The following is a 20,817-nucleotide window of genomic DNA, read 5'->3' as shown; positions in this document are numbered from 1 at the left end:
TAGCCCAGTACCCTGTCTTCCGACAGTGGCCAAAGCCAAGTGCCCCAGAGGAAATGAATAGAACAGGTAATCATCAAGTGATCCATCCCATCACCCATTCCCAGCTTCTGGCAAACAGAGGCTAGGGATACCATCCTTGCCCATCCTCGCTAATAGCCATTGATGGACCTATCCTCCATGAATTTATCTAGTTATTTTTTTTAACCCTGTTATAGTCTTGGCCTTGACAACATCCTCTGGCAAGGAGTTCCACAGGTTGACTGTGCATTGTGTGGGGAAAAAAAACGGTTACCTATCTTTCGTAACTGTTGTTCTTAGAGATGTGTTGCTCATGTCCATTTGTAGTAGGTGTGCGCGCGCCATGTGCACAGTCGTCAGAAGGTTTTTTCCCTAGCGATACCCATTGGGTCGGCTGTGGAGCCCCCTGGAGTCGCGCCTTCATGGTGGTGCATATAGGTCCCTGGCGACCCGCCACCTCTTCAGTTCCTTTTTGCCAGGAAACTCTGACAGAGAGGAAGGCGGGTGGGTCTTGGAATAGACTGAGCAACACACCTCAAAGAACAACAGTTACGAAATGTACGTAACTTTTTTCTTCTTCGCGTGCTTTCTTATGTCAATTTCAAATAGGTGACTCCCAAGCCTTGCTAGGAGGCGGGGTCAGAGTTCATGGAATCGCTAGCTGAAGCACTGCTCTGCCAAATGCTGCATTGTCCCTGGCATGCTGGGTAATGGCATAATCAGAGGTGAACGTGTGGACAGATGACCACGTTGCCACCCTGCAGATCTCCTGGATTGGGACCTGGGCCAGGAATGCCGCCGAGGAGGCCTACGCTCTTGTAGAATGTGCCGTTAGTGCAGGGACAGGTATCTTTCCCAAATCATAACATGCCCGAATACAGGACGTGATCCATAATTAAAATCTTTGAGAAGACACCAGGAGGCCCCTCATCTTGTCTGCTACTTTGAACAACTGATTCCACTTACGAAATGTGCACTCAATATAAAAGGCCAATGCTCGCTGAATGTCCAAGGAGTGGAGTCTTTGCTCCTGACTGTTAGCGTGTGGCTCAGGGTAAAAGACTGGGAGAAAAATGTCCTGATTGGCATGAAATTGAGAGACGACCTTTGGGGGAAAGGCTGGGTGAGGCCTAAGCTGCACCTTGTCCTTATAAAAAATGGTGTAAGGAGGGTCAGAGGTTAAGGCCTTAAGTTCGGACATTCTCCTGGCTGATGTTATTGTGACCAGGAATGCCACTTTCCATGACAGGTAGAGTAGAGAGCAAGTTGCTAGGGGCTCAAAGGGAGGCCCCCTTAGTCTTGAAAGAACTATATTAAGGCCTAACCTGCAGGTATATTCTGTCAAGACCTTTAAGAAACCGGCCGACCATCAGGTTGGAGAAGACTGAACGGCCAGCTACACCCGGGTGGAATGCTGAAATGGTGACTAGGTGAACTCTTATCGATGAGACTGACAGGCCCTGCTTCTTTAAGTGCAGCAGATGATAAAATGAGAGGCCTGTGTCGGAGGACTGTGACCTTGCGAGCACCAGATTGAGAATCTCTTCCACTTGGCCACGGAGAACCTCCCTAACAGGCTCGGAGCACATTAGTGCTACTGGGCTTAGCCATGAAGCTTCCCAGCTGTAAGGTGGAGAGACTCTAGGCTGGGATGCTGGAGACTGCCATGGTCTTGAGTGATCAGGTCCGGCAGCAAAGGCAATGTGACTGGGTTGTCCACCGATAGCTCCAGGAGCATGGTATACCAGTGCTGGCGAGGCCAGGCTGCTGCTATCTGTATGACTGCAGCCCGCTCCCTGCGGATCTTGAGCAGAACCTTGTGGATGAGTGGGAAAGCGGGAATGCATACAACAGGTGGCCCGTCTAAGAGAGGAGGAACATGTCCGCGAGGGAGCCCGGGCTGTGGTTCTGGAAGGAACAGAACTCTAGGCACTTTCTGTTGCTTTTTGTGGCGAACAGGTCGATCTGGGAAACTCCCCACCTTTGAAAAATGCTGTTCACCATGTCCGGGCGAATGGACTACTCGTGGTTGTGGAAGGATCTGCTGAGATAGTCCGCCAAGTCATTCTGAGAACCCAGAAAGTAGGATGCTTCCAGGTGAATTGAGTGGGCTATGCAGAAGTCCCACAGCTTGAGGGCTTCCTGACATGGGGAGAGGAACGAGCTATGACCTGCTTATTTATATAAAACATTGTGGTCGTGTTGTCCATCACTGCGCATTTCCCTTGCAAGTGGGCCTGGAAGGTCTGGCATGCAGGCGGACCGCTCTCAGCTCCTTGATGTTGATGTGAAGCGGGAGCTCATCTTGTGCCCGAAAACCTTGGGTCCTGAATTCTCCAGATGAGTTCCCCACCCCAACGCTGTCACATCTGTAACCAGGGACAGCAAGGGCTGTGGTTTGGAGAAGGGGACCCCGCGCATACTGCCTGTGGGTCGAGCCACCACTGGAGAGACCCGAGAACTGGCTTTGGGAGTGTAACCACCTTGTCCAGACTGTCACACCCAGGCCTGGAGAGGTCTGAGCCTCAGCCTCGCATGCTGTACCACACATGTACAAGTTGCCATATGTCCGAGAAGTTTCAAGCAATTCCTCGCTGTGGTGGTAGGGTATTGCTTGAAGCCCTGTATGATGTCTTGCATTGTCTGAAAAAAGAGACTCTGGCAGGAAGGCTCTGGCCTGACCAAAGACCAATAAACTCTATTCTCTGAATAGGGGAAAGAGTTGATTTGTGTACATTCAGAAGGAGACCGAGCCTGTCGAAGGTGGATCTCATCAGGTTGACGTGTTGCTCCACTTGTGCCCTGGAGTGGCCCCTGACCAGCCAGTCATTGAGGAAGACCTGCACCTGCCTTCTTCTCAGGAAGGCGGCTCTGACTGCCATGCACTTGGTAAAAACTCAAGGGGCTGCTGACAGACCGAAGGGGAGGACCGTAAACTGGTAATAGCTGTGGTTCACTACGAACCTGAGAAAATGTCTTTGGGCTGGAATTATCGATATGTGGAAGTACATGTTCTTGAGGTCGAGGGTGACATAGCAGTCTCCTGGATCCAGAGATGGGATGATGGCAGTCAGAGAGACCATGTGGAACCTCAACTTCTTCATGAATCTGTTGAGGCCTCGCAGGTCAAGGATGGGTCTGAGATCCTTTGGCTTTGGGGATTAGGAAATATCGGGAGTAGAATCCCTTGCCCCTTAGCTCCTGAGGAACTTCCTCCACTGCTCCCGAGGTGAGACACGTCTGATCCTCCTGCATGAGGAGTTGCTCGTGAGAAGGGTCCCTGAAGAGAGACGGGGAAGAGGTGGTGGGAGGGAGGGAAGGAGCAGAATTGGAGAGAATATCCCACTTCTACAGTGCGAAGGAGCCAGTAATCTGAAGTGGGACCATTCACGGTAGAAATGGGACAGACAATTCAGAAAACATGGTGAAGGATCCGTGAGTGGACTGGTGTGTTGCCCCTGGGTGCCCCTTCAAAAGTCTTGGTTAGAGCCTGATGGACTGCCTTGCCGAGCCCTGGCCTTTACTGGGTGGTGGATGGGGAGGCTTATGCTTGCCATTCTTGCCCCGCTTCCTGGAAAAGTCTTGCCTAGGCTAGGGAGGATATAAGTGCTGAGAGGGCTGGGGCTTAAAGTACTTTTGCTGGGTGGTGGGGGTATGCAGGCCCAATTATTTTAATGTTGCCCGTGACTCCTTCAGCTTGTGGGGCTTGGAGTCTGTCTGCTCCAAGAACAATACCATGCCGTCAAAGGGCAAGTCCTGAATTGTTTGCTGGACCTCTGGTGGAAGGCCTGACACCTGGAGTCGTGAACTCCTCTTCATGGCTATGGCAGAGGACATGGTTTGTGTGGCCGAATCTGCTGTGTCCAGTGAGGCCTGTAAAGAGGTCCGTGCCACTGCCTTGCCATCCTCTACTCTGGCAGCAAACTCCACCCTAGAGTCTGACGGGACCAATTCCTTAAATTTCATTATGGAGTTCAATTAATTGAAATTATATCTACTAAGGATTGCTTGCTGGTTAACAATCCGAAGCTGGAGCCCCCCGGTGGAGTACACCTTCTGGCCAAAGAGGTCCAGCTTCTTCGAGTCCTTGGATTTTGGGGTTGGGCCCTGCTGCCCGTCTCTCTCTCTCTCATTGACCACTGCCACAACAAGCAAACCTGGCTGCGGATGAATAAATACGTATTCGTATCCCTGAGAGGGGACAAAATACTTCCTCTCCACCCACTTAGCTGTAGGGGAAATGGAGGCAGGAGTCTGCCACAAGGTTTTTGTAGTGGCTTGAATCGTTTTAATGAGAAGCAATGCCACCTTGGATGGCCACTCAGAGGTTAATATGTCTACCATGGGGTCCTCAGACTCAACCACCTCCTCGGCCTGTAGCCCCATGTTATTGACCACCCTGTGTAACAGTTCCTGGTGCGCTCTGTTATCAACGGGGGGCGGCTCAGAGGACAAAGACCCCGCCACTGCCTCATCCGGCGAGGATGACGACAAAGCCCTAGGCAGCACTGGGCCCTCTTATCCCTCCGGCTCCCTGGACGGGTCCTGTTTGGTGCTGTGCTGTTCAGCGCCGACTGCGGCCTCGGTGGTGGAGCTGGGACCTGGATGGGGCTCTGTGCTGTGGACCGAAGCCGTCTCGGTGCCCCGAGGTGTGGGACAATCCCAGGACATTAGGGGGGCACGTACCTCTGGAGCGCGTGCACTGGGCTTGGTGGTATGCCCACGGGGTCCAGAATGGCCATTGCACAGGCCCCTGCCACGGCATCATCCCCGCCTCCTGCCTGTAGCGGTGCCGCTGCAATCGGTGCCAGCTGCGCCAGGAATAGTGAGACTCCGCCTGTGAGTCCAATGACAGGGACCTTGAGTGCGGACGCCACAGTGGTGCCGACTGGGATGGTGCCGGAGAGCGGTGCCGCGGAGAAGGCAAATGGTGCCTCATCATCGCGGGCTTGCCTCTGGGCGGTGCTGGAGGTCTGTCTGGGCTGGCGGAGGGACTGCTGAGCCGTCATGGCAATCAAGTCCCTGGCCACATCAACTATGTCCAGGGCGGAAGGGAGCTCCACCTGGCACACTCTAGCAGGAGAATCCACCGGCACCAGACTCGACTGACTCCTTTGTGAGCGCACTCCTTCTGTCTTCTTGTGCCACTTATGCGGTACCGGTGAATGAGAGCAGTGCCATGTTGCCTCCACGGGCTTCAGCGCCAGGGAGTGTCGGTGTCAAGGGTCTCTATGCCCAGAGTCCTTCCTCGGAGCCGTTTCTTGAACAGAGGCTGAAGCACTTTGCACGGAGCTGGCAGGGGATGGAGGGCTGCCTCCATAAGGAACCCTTTACAGATTTTGTAGCGATCTGTTTGATGCGCCTCCTCCAGACACTTCAGGCAAGAGTCGTGGGGGTCACCCGTTGGCATGGGCTTGTGGCAGGTCCCGCATGTCTTAAACTCTTGGGATTGAGGCATGCCCCGAGCTCCAAGAGGGGAGAAAATTGGGGTCGGGGGGGAAGCCCCCTACTTCTAACTAACTATGAAGACTAACACTAACTAATTAACTATTTACGGTATACTCAAATTCAATCACTAGGGGAAACGCTTGCTGAGGCAAGTGAGACATGCAGCTCCAACGACCGTCACTGGTGGTAAGAAGGAACTGAAGAGGTGGCGGGTTGGCAACTACTATATGCATCACCATGAAGGCGTGACTTTAGGGGATTCCACAGCCGACCCAACGGGTACCGCTAGGGGAAAAACCTTCCGACGACTGTGCACGCGCTGCGTGCACACCTACTTGGAATCGACATGAGCAAGCTCTTGAAGAAGAACTGTGCATTGTGTGGGGGAAAAAAAGTACTTCCCTACCTCACAGGGGCATCGTGAGGATAAATACATTAAAAATTGTGAGGCACTCAGATTGTGAGGCACTACAGTGACATGGGCCAAATAAGTACCTACCATTGATTGATAGATGTGGGAGTTTTGGAGGGGCATAACAAACCCCTGTAACATTCCCCCCACTGAATAGCTCTGATCCCTTCCTTTCCTCCCCACTCTTTCAACTACTTTCCACATCCATTTGCAACATAGGAAACAGAGGGGTGAAGTAGCCCATTTATTTCAATGGGATGTTCTCACCTGAATGAAAACACCCCATGGAGATGAATACAGTCTGAAACAATAGCTCTGAGATGTGATAACTGCTCCTTTCTTCTCTGTGGGTATTCTCACTCACATCCCCCTAACACTACTACGCTGTATCCTCATGAAACACAGCAAGGTTCAAGACAATACAAGTAAGCATGTGGATTTTAGAGCCTTTAGAACAGCTGACCATTAAACAGAAAGTGCTGCCAACCCTAACTTTTGGAGAACTGGTGTTATGCTATAATATATATTTTGAAGATCAACTACAACATACCTATTATTAAAAAGGGATCATGTAATACAACTGGTTGTGATCCAGTTTTACATTATGCAACATAAATCGTATTTCCATTAAGTTTCTCAGTTCATGCTCCACAAACATGCCCCATCAACCCATCAAAGGGTAAACTGCCTTCGCCACGTCAAGAGCAGTATCTGGATCCTGAATCTATATTCCCTGCTAGGTAGCACTGTCAGCAACTCAACTGGACTCAGTTTTGGCTTTTTAGAGACATGAAAAATTTGGCTCGGTTCCAATTTGTGGGGAGTACGGGAAAGAACATTTTTTCTGGGCAGAGCATATGTTGCACTTGTATTGTGACTCAGCCAAATCAACCAGGTCATACTGCCTAATCTATATAGTTACTTATCACATTTGCAAATTGAGCTGAAAAATCATGCTCAAGCTAGAGGAAGCCATATAGTTAGCCTTAGCACTAACTAATCTTCATTTTGGTGGTCATATCCGTCATTACATGCACAATCAGAATTATGCCCATCTGGGAACCAAATTAGAAAATGTTTCAGAAGAAGTCAAGTCACATCTACTCAGATTACAACAGTCTAGTAAAGGAACAACCATCACTTGAATCTGAATTCAACTTTTTTAAAAAACTAAAAATATTAAAGAAAGTTACCTTTAACACATCATGGAGATCTTTTTCTGCAATATCAGGGAACTCTATTTCATAACTAGGATCAATTATAGCATGAAGTTTGGTGATCTGATTTGTTATGTGCTGAAACGGAGTCCTTCCATAAGTCATACAATATAAAATGCATCCCAATGACCAAACATCACTTTTGGGACTTATCTAAAAACAAACAAAGTAATTATCTGAATAATAATAATATTAATTACTTTACTTTAAAAGAGAATGATCTCTTTTCTCATAGTTACCAAACATCATTTACTTTGTGTAATATAATTTTACTTGAGCAAGAAGATACAATAGGGGGGTGTTACATAGTCTGATGATTCGCCTTAGTGATTATGCACAAAAGCCAAAGGCTGAGTGCCATTAACTGCCAACATATGTCATTATTAGACCATAAACACAAATCTTGGGAGTGTCTTGTTACAATATTAACTTCTAAATAAATATATTCTAAAGAAGTATTTTGTGAGGACTAGATTAGCTTTTTAAGTTGGGTTACACTTGGGAAAGACAAAGAGTTAGTGATAAAATTAAAACAAAATATTTGATTTTAAAGTTGAACTTGATATTGCTTTTGACAGTTTCTTAAAACAGTGATTTCCTCTTGGCATCTGTAGTGAAGCGGCCTGGCTCCCGACGGCCCCTGAGAGGGAGGAGCCAGAACAGCCACCCAGGTGGGCGGAGCCAACCCCAGAGAGGGAGGAGCCAGAACTGCCACTCAAGTGGGCGGAGCCACCACCACCTGCTCCCGCCCCCCGGAAGTCAAGGGGCGGGACAGGAAGTATAAAAGCCCGGCCCCAACACTCAGTTGGAGCCGAGCGGCCGGAGAGGACAGACGTTCCTGCCCGGGCTCCTGCGAGACGGAGCCTACCCCGAGCCCGGTACCTGGACGCAGACGGACCGAGCCTCCCCAGACCCAGGCACTCTAACACCCAGCGCCGCTCAAACCTCCCGCTTGGCAGGTACCCCGAGGTGGACTGGCCCAGCCGGCCCCGAGCGCGGTACCCTGAGGTGGACCGGCCGAGATTGCCCCAAGGAAGGTACCCCGAGGGGGACTGGCCCAGCCTGCCCCGAGTGCGGTACCCCGAGGCGGACCGGCCGAGATTGCCCCAAGGAAGGTACCCCGAGGTGGACTGGCCGAGCCTGCCCCGAGCACGGTACCCTGAGGAGCCACCCGGACCTGAGCCGGACCCGAGACCGGAGGAGCGGCCCGACCTAGACAACCCCCAGCAACCCGAGGAGCCCATGGTGTGGGACCCCGCTGCCGAGCCCAGCGAGGAGCAGGTACCCATGGAGGAGGAGATGGGAAGTAGCCCGGGGATAGCAGACCCCGAGCCTATGTCAGTGTGTTGCGGGCGGGATCCCCACTGACCCCGCGGCAGACGGACTGCTGCGGATAGGGCCCCGGGCTGGAACACAGTGGAGTGGGTGGGCCTGTGTTCCCCCCTGCCACCCCCACGCCGGGTGGCAGTCTCTCCTCCTCCCTACCTGAGGGCGTGAGCCCTGAAAACTGCTGTTTGCTGCCCCGCCCTGATTGAGGGCCTGGGCTTAAACCACTGACTTTGCTACTGTGTGCTTGCTCAGCCCCCTACCTGAGGGCCTGAGCCTAGAACTGCTGTTTGCTGCCCCGCCCTGATTAAGGGCCTGGGCTGAAACTACTGACTCTGTTGCTCAGCCCTGACTGAGGGCCTGGGCCTGGGCTGATTGTTTGCTGCCCCGCCCTGACCTAGGGCCTGGGTTGCCATTACCTGCCTGCTCACTCCCTGACTGAGGGACTGGATTTACTAACTTTGTTGTGCTCAGCTCCTCCTGCAAGGACCTGAGCCCCCCGAACTATTGGTTGTAGCCCCGCCCTGACTAAGGGCCTGGGCTTCCTGAGTTGGTTAGTGCTCAGCTCCTCCCGCAAGGACCTGAGCCCCTTTTGAACCCTGGGGTATCACCCCGCTCTGAGCTAGCCTTCGGGCTTATGTAACTGTGTAAGTCCCCAGCTCCGGCTGAAGGAACCGGAGCTTAGGACTGGTACACTGCCCGCCCTGCCTGAGGGCTGGAACTCCTTGCAGCGGCAGGGAGCCTTTTGTTTAGCCCCTGCCTAAGGGGCGGAACCCTTAGACCTCCCGGATACGAGGTCTGACTTGGCCGTGCAGTGAAGCGGCCTGGCGCCCGACGGCCCCTAAGAGGGCGCAACCCCCGCACCGGACTATTACAGCATCTCTTCACAAAGATGGTGGTGAAGAAAAGAAAGCAAACAACCAACTGCATTATCTGGGATATGATAATGTAGGGGTTTGGGGTTTTTTGTTTGTTTGGGGTTTTGTTTTTGGTGGTACATGATCCCAGAACTGCCTCCATATCAATCAGTCATTGGGGAGTGGGAGGAGGAGACACAGTTTAGCCTCAATTGAGATATATTACCCTGACAACAATACAGAAGTTCTTTTCGTCGGCGTTTTCCTCACTAACCCCATCGCCCGTGTATGATCAAATTATAAATGGGAAGAGACTACTGATTCCAAAGCCAGAGGATCTGATAACCACCAACATGGATCTCTTAGAAGGAAAGGTAAGTTAGTGGCTGTTTAATAAAAGTTGCATCCCAGTGAGTAGGGCTGTCTTTATTTTTAAAATGAAGACATTTCACTAGGCATCTGTGTTTTCTACAGAACTTACTTTTTGTCTACAGATGTCATAGGAGGACACTGGCACAACCACCATGCCATATTACTTACCCGACATGCATTGGGCTTTGATCAAAAATTAGAAATATTACATTCCTAAGCCAGGACCCTTCATGCAGGATCTTATGAATGAAGCCTTTGATTAATATATGGGGTGAAAGCTTCACCCTCTGTCAGGCAAGGTAAGAGGGCCAGAGCAGCACAAAAACATCCTTAAAGAACAGTATTTGGTCGAGGGCGGAATCCCTCGGCCCCGGCACTGCAGAACACAGCCTGTAAGCCTGTCTTTGAGGACCCCACGCAAGCCCTGGTATAAGAGGCAAATGGGAGGGTGGGAGGGACATGTCAGGGCAGGGACCACAGCCTGCAGCACTCTGGCCTGTAGGGCAGCCCTGGAAGGCTGTCATACTTTAGACAGGCTACCAGGACAGTTTAACTTGTGCTAGGGGACTGCTCCATTGCCTGGAGCAGCCCAGGACTGGGAAGGTGCAAAGATGGCTTAAACCCATCTTTATCTGCTTTTCCCATTGGGCTGAGAGTTCTTTGCTGCATCTCTCAGAAGTGCAGCACAGAATCTCACCCAGTAAGTTTAATGCTAACCCAGATGTGGTGGGCAATGTACTTTGGTATATGGCTCAGATGGTCATGCAAGGTGCTCACTTCAGTAACCTCTTTGTGCAAAGATCTTACAGACCATTACTGAGCTAAGTTAGAGTAGCTATTTTTAAAATGCTAACAAGAACGGTAGATGAAAAAATCCCACATCTTCATTTCACCATTCTGCCAAAATTGTTAAGATCAGAGGTGAAACCTTAGCACAACCTTATACCCATATTATAATATCAACAGACCAAAATGTCATATTGTGGATAATGAGAGAAAGTGAATCCTCCTGTAGATCTGAAACATCCTAACTTAATACTATTTGAAAGGGTTATTTAAATCTGTGCACTAAATATTACTATAGCTATAATTGAGCAGCCTCAAATCAAACACAACCAAATCAAATTTACCCTAAGCTTGAGATTAAGATTTAAAAGTTTCAACCTGAAAAGATACAATTTTGCCAAAATTATAATTTTTTGGAAGTAAAGTGTGTATAAAACATTAACTCCACTAGAAGCAGTATGCTGATGACATTCAGCTATATATCTCATTCTCAACTGATGCCACCACTACTAACATGTCAGAATGCCTACAAGAAATTAGCTCTAGGATAAAGAGCAGCTGGCTCAAACCGAACTGAGGTAAGACCAAAGTGATGCTGGTTGAAGAGAGAACACTTTGAAGAAATGGCCCAGTTTATTGTCCCCACCTTCCATCAGAGGCATACAGCCCCCATTCATCACAGCTGTGCAAAGACTTGGCATTGTGTCTGACTTCTCACTATACTTGAATAACCAAGTAATAGTTTCCAAAAACACCTTTCACCTCCAGCTTGCTAGGAAACTTCACCCCTTCCTCGCAGATGATGACATGGCCATTATAATACATGCATCTGTCACCTCCAAAATGGATTACTGCAACTCATTGTATCTGAAGATGACCCACAGGTCCAGATGGCATAGAATGAGGTTGCCTAATTTCTCCATGGCTCTGGACACTGAACACATCAGATCTATGCTAACGTCCCTCCAAGGGCTCCCAGTCAGCTCCAGATGCTGGTTTGAGGCTTGGGTCCTAATTTTCAAAGTAATTAGTGGATCAAGCCCTAGCTACATGAAAGACTAAATTTTGATTTATGAACCACTGTAATAGCTATGATCCTTTAAAACAACAGAGATCACAAAGCATGTGAGAGCTGGGGACAAACCATTCTTGGTCATGTGGATCCAGCTAGGGAACAAATTGCTGGAGGACCATCTTTAGGGAACATTGCAAAACCTCCCTCCGAGAAAGCCTTTCACCATAAGTGACTCTCACAACATGAAAACAAAAAAGCCTACCTCAAGCAGGGTTTTGATTCCCAAAAGAGAGAAGTGCTAGAGACTCCATAATGTCCACAAGGGACTTTGAGTCCCTTTCATGTAAAATCAATATCAACAGCAGATACTACAGTGATAGGCAGTAGTATAAAGGCATAAGATAAAAGTTTGCAAAAAGATTTTCTTACTGTCTGGGCTTGAAGAAGTTTACTTCATCCTTACTGGCCAGAGCGCATAAAATTACTAGCCAGACTGAAAGTTATACCTGGCTATGTCTCCCATGAAGCCCCATTTCCATTTTTAAAGGAATGCACAATTTCTCATGCACAGTATTTAACTAGAACATTGACAGCCAGCTTCCTTTTAAAAAAGGATTAACATAGCTTATTCTACAAGAGTCTCCTACTATCCTATCTTCCTTTCCTTCTAGCTTCAATCTACTTTTTCCTGTCTTTCCTTTTGATCAGAGATCATAATTTCTCAATTCCCCATCTCTTTCTTTATTTAGCACCTCAATCATACCCACCCCCATCTGTTGCCACTCGAGACTGCCCTACTCCCCTTCACCTCCAAGGTAAAAGCAAGCATGTACCTGGCCTGTGAGTCTATCCAGTTGCCTTGATGAAATAGCTTTTGTTTCATCAAAATGTCTGGAATATTTCCCCCTTTATCATTTTATTTATATATATATATATATATATATATATATATATATATATATATATATATATATATATATATATAAGAGAGAGAGAGAATATGTTACCTTTGATCTTGATTTCCCATTTTCTCCATAGGAAGACATATCTTTGATTGCCTCTGGTGGCATGTAATTAATTGTGCCAACCTAGTAATAAAAAACATATATATTTTTAAATTAATCAAGTGTTTAATGGAATCTAATTAACTTGAAAAATTTCTTTTGACAGTTTGCGGTCTAATAAAAGCCTTGAAAAGCAACATTCCAGACTGAGAATCTGGGTGAGTATTTCTGCCATGTTCTGGCTTTCAGTGGTCTATACTTTAAAGTTAACAATATGCATGCAATAAGCACAGAAATTCACTCTAAATAATAATGAGTAGCTTAAGTTTTATTAGCGCATACCTTATCTACAGAAACATAAAAAGTACTGTGTAGCACAAAATTCTAATGTTTGTTGTTTTCTTTAGGTTGGTAGATCACTTAACGTAGCAGACACAGAAATTACATTTTATAAAACACAGTACTCCATCTACTAAAAATATTTCACCTGTGAATCTTTAACAATGCTTGTCACATCTGGCTGCATTTGGTTCGCAATGCCAAAATCAATTAGTTTTAGCATTCCATCAACTATCAGAAAGTTTGCTGGTTTCAGATCACTGTGCACAATACCTGCAAGGTAAGAAAACTCCAAGATTAATCCAACTAAGACATGAATTTTAAACTACACCTCTACCCCAATATAACGCTGTCCTCGGGAGCCAAAAAATCTTACCGCGTTATAGGTGAAACCGAGTTATATCAAACTTGCTTTGATCCGACGGAGTGCGCAGCCCCGCGCCCCCGGAGCGCTGCTTTACCATGTTATATCCAAATTCGTGTTATATTGGGTCGCGTTATATCGGGGTAGAGGTGTACCAAGTATGTATGATTTTTTGGCCCTCCCCACAAATGTATCAATTAAACTTTTGAGCAGGAACCAATGTATTCTTTGGATAAAAATTTACCCCTTGCTGCTGAATTGTGCTGTAGAATCTCAGATTTAATTTAACAAAATAAAATTAGACGTATTCAGTCCTTAACAATTGCAGTAAAAATCATGAAAATGTGAACTACCTGAGTCTGCAGATAGTCAAACAATATCTCCAAGAGGTATGATTTGCACTATTACTCTCAATCAAGGCCCCATGGGCATTATGATTTCAAGGTCACAGAATTGGGCAGTTTCCAAAATGCTGCAGAATTCAGTACTTTTGCTGCAGCCAAGTGACTGACATTTTGTTTAGCATTTCTTTGCCTTGGTGGGACCTGCTTGCAGCTGCCCCTTTAACTCCAATTTTACTTATAAGGAGAATCTGAGACAACTGGGGTGCATACACCCTGAACTGTTCCATGGAGATAGAACTAGAGTCCAGTTTACAGCCAGAAAGTGGTAAATCTAGAAATCCTAAGTGTAGTCTGATGAGCTGGGCTGCCTCAAAAATAGAAAAGCAGAAAAGGTCCAGGGTACCAGAAACAAGCCAGGGACAAGCTCTCCCCTTTCTCAGTACACATGGGGGAGGGGGAAGGAGAGATTTGTTGTGTGCCACCTGGACATCATCATCCAAGGCCCATGGAGACAGGCCACCTGGACAAAAACAGCAAAACAAACCAAAACCCAAAATCTTTGTTGAATAGGTCATCAACTAGTTTTATGTTCTAGGAGTCGGTTATGTGTTTTGGGGGGGGGGGGAGGAAGAGAAAATGGGAATGAAGGATATTTAATGGAGGTAGATTCAAATAACATTGATATGGAATTTAGGCATTTTTATTTAGTTCCATTATGCCACTGAATAAGAACACAGAATTCTCCATATTGTATCAGGCTCATAGTTCATCTTGTCCTATATACCATCTGTGACGGGATGTATCAGTCTCACACAGGTACAGTAGGGCTTAACCCTTCTCTCTTAGCTGAGGCCACACTCACACACCCCGCCCCTCTGCTGGGCATGCTCCAGCTGGAAGCAGGATATAAAAGCCAGTAGAGCAGCTCAGTCTGGGCTGATTGCCAACGGGGAAGGAGGTATGTCGCCAGGCCCATTGACAATGAGATACAGATGCCAGGGCCGGGCACCTGGGGAGGGAGAAAACACTGCAGCGGGTTGCCCCAAAGATTTTTTTGGCCTGGTATACACCAAGAAGTGTGGGACTACTGCACCTCTTGCCCAAGTGTCAGAAGGCCGGCCAGAAGGGGGTACCGAGGGCCCCCCTTGTGCCTTTGCCCGGGGTCAGGATCCCCTTTGAGCGTATTGGCCTAGAGTTGGTGGGGCCGCTGGAGAAGAGCAATACGGGCCACAAGTATATCCTCGTCGTGGTCGACTACGTGATGCGGTACCCGGAGGCTGTCCCTCCTCGGTCTACCACCCCCAGACGGATGGGTTAGTGGAGCGATTTAACAGGACCCTGAAGTCGATGCTGAGAAAGTTCGTGGAGGACAAGCACTGGGACAAGTTGTTCCCCATGCTCCTCTTCGCCGTGCAAGAGGTTCCACAGGCCTCCACCAGGTTTTCCCCATTTGAACTCCTCTATAGGAGGCAGCCCAGGGGAATCCTAGAGCTCCTGAGAGAGACATGGGAAGAACAGGAAAGCCGAGTTAGGGGGTCTGTCCAGTACATACTACGGTTGCGGGAACGGCTCCAAGAGCTGGGTACCTTGGCACAGGAGAACATGTTACAGGCCCAACACAATCAAGAGAACCAGTACAACAGGGGAATGAAGATGAGGGTCTTTGAGCCCGGAGACTGGGTCCTGTTGTTATTACCCTCCTTGGAGTCTAAGCTGCTGGCCAAGTAGCAGGGCCCCTTTGAGGTGACCAGACGGGTAGGGCCCGTCAACTATGAAATGCGGATGCCAGGGCGTCGGAGAGATGCACAGGTCTACCACATGAACCTCCTCAAGGCCTGGAAGGAACGTGAGGGCCTGATGATTGCCCCGTACCCACCAGAGCCTGAGCTGGGGCCACTGGCCGACAAACCCACGGAGCCAGGACCAGTGGCAATTGGCCAGGAGCTCGATACCCATCAGCAGGAACAGGTACGGCAGTTAGTATCTGCCTTCCCCACCGTCTTGTCGGCCCGGCCAGGGAAAAAAACATGTGATCAGCCATCACACTGCTACGATCCCCGGACAGAAGGTAAGAGATAACCACTGCCCGCTCCCCAAGAAGATGTGGGGGGGTTGTGCAGAAGGAACTAGAGATGATTCTAGCCCTGGAAGTGATTGAGGAGTCCAGGAGTGAGTGGTGGAGCCCCATAGTACTGGTTCCCAAGCCTGATGAAGCCATCAGGTTCTGCATTGACTTCAGAAAGGTGAATGCCATCTCCCGGTTCGACGCATACCCCACGCCCCGAGTGGACAAACTGCTCGAGCAGCTAGGCGACGCGGAATTTATCTCCATCTTAGACCTAACCAAGGGATATTGGCAGATCCCCTTGACATCAGCTTCCCAGGAGAAGACAGCCTTTCCTACACCCTTTGACCCCTACCAATTTACCATGATGCCTTTTGCTTTGCATGGGGCCGCAGCCACCTTCCAGAGGCTCATGAACCAAATACTGAGTCCCCATAATTCATACACTACTGCGTACATCGACAATATAGTCATCTTTAGCGCCGGCTGGGAGGAACATCTCCAACACCTCGACAGCATGCTGCAAGTCCTGGGAGACGTGGGCCTCACCACGAACCCGGACAAGTGTCACTTGGGCCAGCGAGAGGTGACTTACCTGGCTACACCGTGGGTAGGGAAAAACTACGCCCCTTAGTGGACAAGGTGCAGGCCTTACGGGGCTACCCTACCCTCACGACAAAGAGGCAAGTATGGCAATTCTTACTTTTGGCAGGGTATTACTGCCGGTTTGTGCCCAACTTTGCCATGCTTGCAACCCCACTGATGGACTTGACAAAGAGCTCCCAGCCACGGAAAGTCCAGTGGTCAAAAGACTTTGAGGCCGCCTTCCAGTCCCTGCAAGAGTGGCTGACCCAGGAGCCGCTACTGGACCAGCCTGACTTCACTAAACCCTTCACCCTCCAGACGGACACTTCAGAGGTAGGGCTGAGAGCAGTGCTGTCGCAAGAGTTGGAGGGGGAGGAACACCCCATCCTGTACCCCCAGGAGATCCGCTACTCCACAACAGAACGGGAGGCCCTGGCCGTTAAGTGGGCGGTCGACGCCTTAAGGTATTACCTCTTGGGGAACCCCTTTTCTCTGGTAACTGACCACGCACCCCTCCGATGGATTAATAGTATGAAGGAAACTAACTCATGAATCGTGCGCTGGTACCTATCACTCCAGCCCTACTCCTTCCATGTGCTGCACTGGCCAGGGAAGGCCCATGAGAATGCGGACTTCTTCTCCCGGGTGGGAGGAGGAGAAGGGGAAGAGGCACCGTCCCCGGACGCCATCTTAAGGGGTATACTACAGCAGGGGTTAACCCTTCTCTCTTAGCTGAGGAGGCCACACATGCTCCAGCTGGAAGCAGGATATAAAAGCTAGCAGAGCAGCTCAGTCTGGGCTGACCGCCAGTGGGGAAGGAGTTCCTGAGGAAGGACCGCCTGCACTCCAAGACGCAGAGGCCAGCCAGTCAGAGACAGACCCCGACACACCGGCACGGGACGTCGCGGAGAGGGGAGAGACCAGAGAATCCCAGAGACGGAGGACTCCAGAGACTCGGGTAGGAAGTGACCCAGGGAGGCTTTGCGGGGAAATGGTGACAGACAAAGGCTCGGCGTGTTTCAGTTGGACCCCTGCCGAGCTAGTGGCGGGCAAACCCATCACCAACAGGGCCCTAGGTTGGGACCCGGTGGAGAGGGCGGGCCTGGTCCCCCTATCCTGGCCACTACCCACCCCGGGGTGATGGCCCAGCTCACCAGTAGTACTGACTCTGGCCATTGGGCCGCACTGCCCGGACAGCAGGGGCTGTAGTATTGACCCTGGCTGCACTGCCCTGACAGCAATAGCTGTGGTATTGATTTTGGCCAATAGGCCGCATTGCCCTGCTATCAGGGGTCACATTAAGCACTGAGGTCCCTGAGACCCAGGGCACCCCTTCAAACTTGATCGCAGGACTGTGACACACCCCTCCCCTGCCCCCATGGGGTGACAGGGTGTATCAGCCCCGCGACACCATCTCACACAATAGTCAGCATCAGATTTCTTAGAAGGTGCAGAAATACTGACATGGGATAATCCACCTCTCCCAGCTTAATCCTTAATAATTAGAGATTGGTTTAAACCCTGAAGCATGAGACTTCCCGTTCAATGCTCTTCTTTTAACTCTAGATATTCTTGTTATTCATGTAGTCATCCAATTTCCCTTTGAATCTTGCCAAGTTCTTGGTCTCAATGACATCCTGTAGCATCCAGTTTAGTTACATGTGAGTGAAATAAGCATTTTACTTCATTAGTTTTGAATTTGCCATCTTCCATTTTCTTTGAATGTTCCCTTATTTTGTAGTATGAAAAATGACAGATGCTCCTGATCTATCTTATTCACCTCATTTACAATATAAATAATTCCTATCTTGCCCTTTCAGTCTGGTGCACACAGACAGGGGGCATATCGGGCATATGGGTCAGCAAGGAAAGCAGCATAGAGATGGTAGTGAGAAAAGGAAACTGAAGCAATGTTAGTTATCAGATTTAAGGAGGCAGGGTGAGAATGTGAGAGGAAAACAAAGAACAGAAGAAAGGGCAGAGTTAAATAAAGCTTTAAAAGGAGAGGACAAGCAGCTTGAATCTGATATAAAATATCAGCAAGAGATACAGGGAGGAATGATGTGATCCAGTCGGTGGGTGAGAATTTTTTTTTCCTCTTGCAAGGGAATGGAAGGGCGTTACATCGGAAATAAGGGAATATGTCACAGCAGTCAAATTGAGAGTTAACTAAAAGGCATGAACACCACATAAACAAAGAAAAAAGACTAAGTCTGCTTCTACTCCAAGCCGTATATCTGTGACCTGGTTACCACTGAACAGAGTGTTGACACTATTTTGCAAGCGTTTTAGTCCAGGAAGTTTTTGGAAAGTGTAGGGGACAATTTCCTGGTGCAAGTGCTGGAGGAACCAACTAGGGGCAGAGCTTTTCTTGACCTGCTGCTCACAAACTGGGAAGAATTAGTAGGGGAAGCAAAAGTGGATGGGAACCTGGGAGGCAGTGACCATGAGATGGTCGAGTTCAGGATCCTGACACAAGGAAGAAAGGAGAGCAGCAGAATACGGACCCTGGACTTCAGAAAAGCAGACTTTGACTCCCTCAGGGAACAGATGGGCAGGATCCCCTGGGAGAATAACATGAAGGGCAAAGGGGTCCAGGAGAGCTGGCTGTATTTTAAAGAATCCTTATTGCGGTTGCAGGAACAAACTATCCCGATGTGTAGAAAGAATAGTAAATATGGCAGGCGACCAGCTTGGCTAAACAGTGAAATCCTTGCTGATCTTAAACGCAAAGAAGAAGCTTACAAGAAGTGGAAGATTGGACAAATGACCAGGGAAGAGTATAAAAATATTGCTCAGGCATGCAGGAGTGAAATCAGGAAGGCCAAATCACACTTGGAGTTGCAGCTAGCAAGAGATGTTAAGAGTAACAAGAAGGGTTTCTTCAGGTATGTTAGCAACAAGAAGAAAGTCAAGGAAAGTGTGGGCCCCTTACTGAATGAGGGAGGCAACCTAGTGATGTGGAAAAAGCTAATGTACTCAATGATTTTTTTGCCTCTGTCTTCACAAACAAGGTCAGCTCCCAGACTGCTGCACTGGGCAGCACAATACGGGAAGAAGGTGACCAGCCCTCTGTGGAGAAAGAAGTGGTTCAGGACTATTTAGAAAAACTGGACGTGCACAAGTCCATGGGGCCGGATGCGCTGCATCCGAGGGTGCTAAAGAAGTTGGTGGATGAGATTGCAGAGCCATTAGCCATTATTTTTGAAAACTCATGGCGATCGGGGGAGGTCCCGGATGACAGGAAAAAGGCTAATGTAGTGCCCATCTTTAAAAAAGGGAAGGAGGAGGATCTGGGGAACTACAGGCCAGTCAGCCTCACCTCAGTCCCTGGAAAAATCATGGAGCAGGTCCTCAAGGAATCAATTATGAAACACTTAGAGGAGAGGAAAGTGATCAGGAACAGTCAGCATGGATTCACCAAGGGGAAGTCGTGCCTGACTAACCTAATTGCCTTCTATGATGAGATAACTGGCTCTGTTGATGAGGGGAAAGCAGTGGATGTGTTATTCCTTGACTTTAGCAAAGCTTTTGATACGGTCTCCCACAGTATTCTTGCCGCCAAGTTAAAGAAGTATGGGCTGGATGAGTGGACTGTAAGGTGGATAGAAAGCTGGCTAGATCGTCGGGCTCAACGGGTAGTGATCAATGGCTCCATGTCTAGTTGGCAGCCGGTTTCAAGCGGAGTGTCCCAAGGGTCGGTCCTGGGGCCGGTTTTGTTTAATATCTTTATTAATGATCTGGAGGACGGTGTGGACTGCACTCTCAGCAAGTTTGCAGATGACACTAAAATAGGAGGCGTGGTAGATACACTAGAGGGTAGGGATCGGATACAGAGGGACCTAGGCAAATTAGAGGATTGGGCCAAAAAAAACCTGATGAGGTTCAACAAGGACAAGTGCAGAGTCCTGCACTTAGGACGGAAGAATCCCATGCACTGCTACAGACTAGGGACCGAATGGCTAGGTAGCAGTTCTGCAGAAAAGGACCTAGGGGTCACAGTGGACGAGAAGCTGGACATGAGTCAACAGTGTGCTCTTGTTGCCAAGAAGGCTAACGGCATTTTGGGCTGTATAAATAGGGGCATTGCCAGCAGATCAAGGAACGTGATCGTTCCCCTTTATTCGACATTGGTGAGGCCTCATCTGGAGTACTGTGTCCAGTTTTGGGCCCCACACTACAAGAAGGATGTGGAAAAATTGGAAAGAGTCCAGCGGACGGCAACAAAACTGATTAGGGGTCTGGAGCACATGACTTATGAGGAGAGGCTGAGAAAACTGGGATTGTTTAGTCTCCAGAAGAGAAGAATGAGGGGGGATTTGATAGCAGCCTTCAACTACCTGAAGGGGAGTTCCAAAGAGGATGGAGCTCGGCTGTTCTCAGTGGTGGCAGACGACAGAACAAGGAGCAATGGTCTCAAGTTGCAGTGGGGGAGGTCCAGGTTGGATATTAGGAAACACTATTTCACTAGGAGGATGGTGAAGCACTGGAATGCGTTACCTAGGGAGGTGGTGGAGTCTCCTTCCTTGGAGGTTTTTAAGGCCCGGCTTGACAAAGCCCTGGCTGGGATGATTTAGTTGGGAATTGGTCCTGCTTTGAGCAGGGGGTTGGACTAGATGACCTCCTGAGGTCCCTTCCAACCCTGATATTCTATGATTCTACTAC

At 48.9% G+C, this 20,817-nt stretch overlaps 1 protein-coding gene across 1 annotated transcript in view; it reads right to left on the bottom strand.

Annotated features, from left to right (window-relative positions):
- The window catches only part of TTK (TTK protein kinase), a 92,432-nt gene that overhangs the window by 10,388 nt on the left and 61,227 nt on the right, over positions 1–20,817 (bottom strand). The window contains exons 17-19 of the mRNA XM_065401817.1: positions 12,943–13,067; positions 12,459–12,539; positions 7,072–7,248 (exon numbers count right to left, since the gene is read on the bottom strand). Coding sequence (XP_065257889.1) covers positions 7,072–7,248; positions 12,459–12,539; positions 12,943–13,067 — 383 coding nt within the window. The remainder of the gene's footprint in view (positions 1–7,071; positions 7,249–12,458; positions 12,540–12,942; positions 13,068–20,817) is intronic.

Source organism: Emys orbicularis, chromosome 3, assembly GCF_028017835.1.
Source record: "Emys orbicularis isolate rEmyOrb1 chromosome 3, rEmyOrb1.hap1, whole genome shotgun sequence".
NCBI lineage: Eukaryota > Metazoa > Chordata > Testudines > Emydidae > Emys > Emys orbicularis.
The sequence above is the reverse complement of the archived record's forward strand: the minus strand, read 5'-3'. Positions and strand labels throughout refer to the sequence as shown.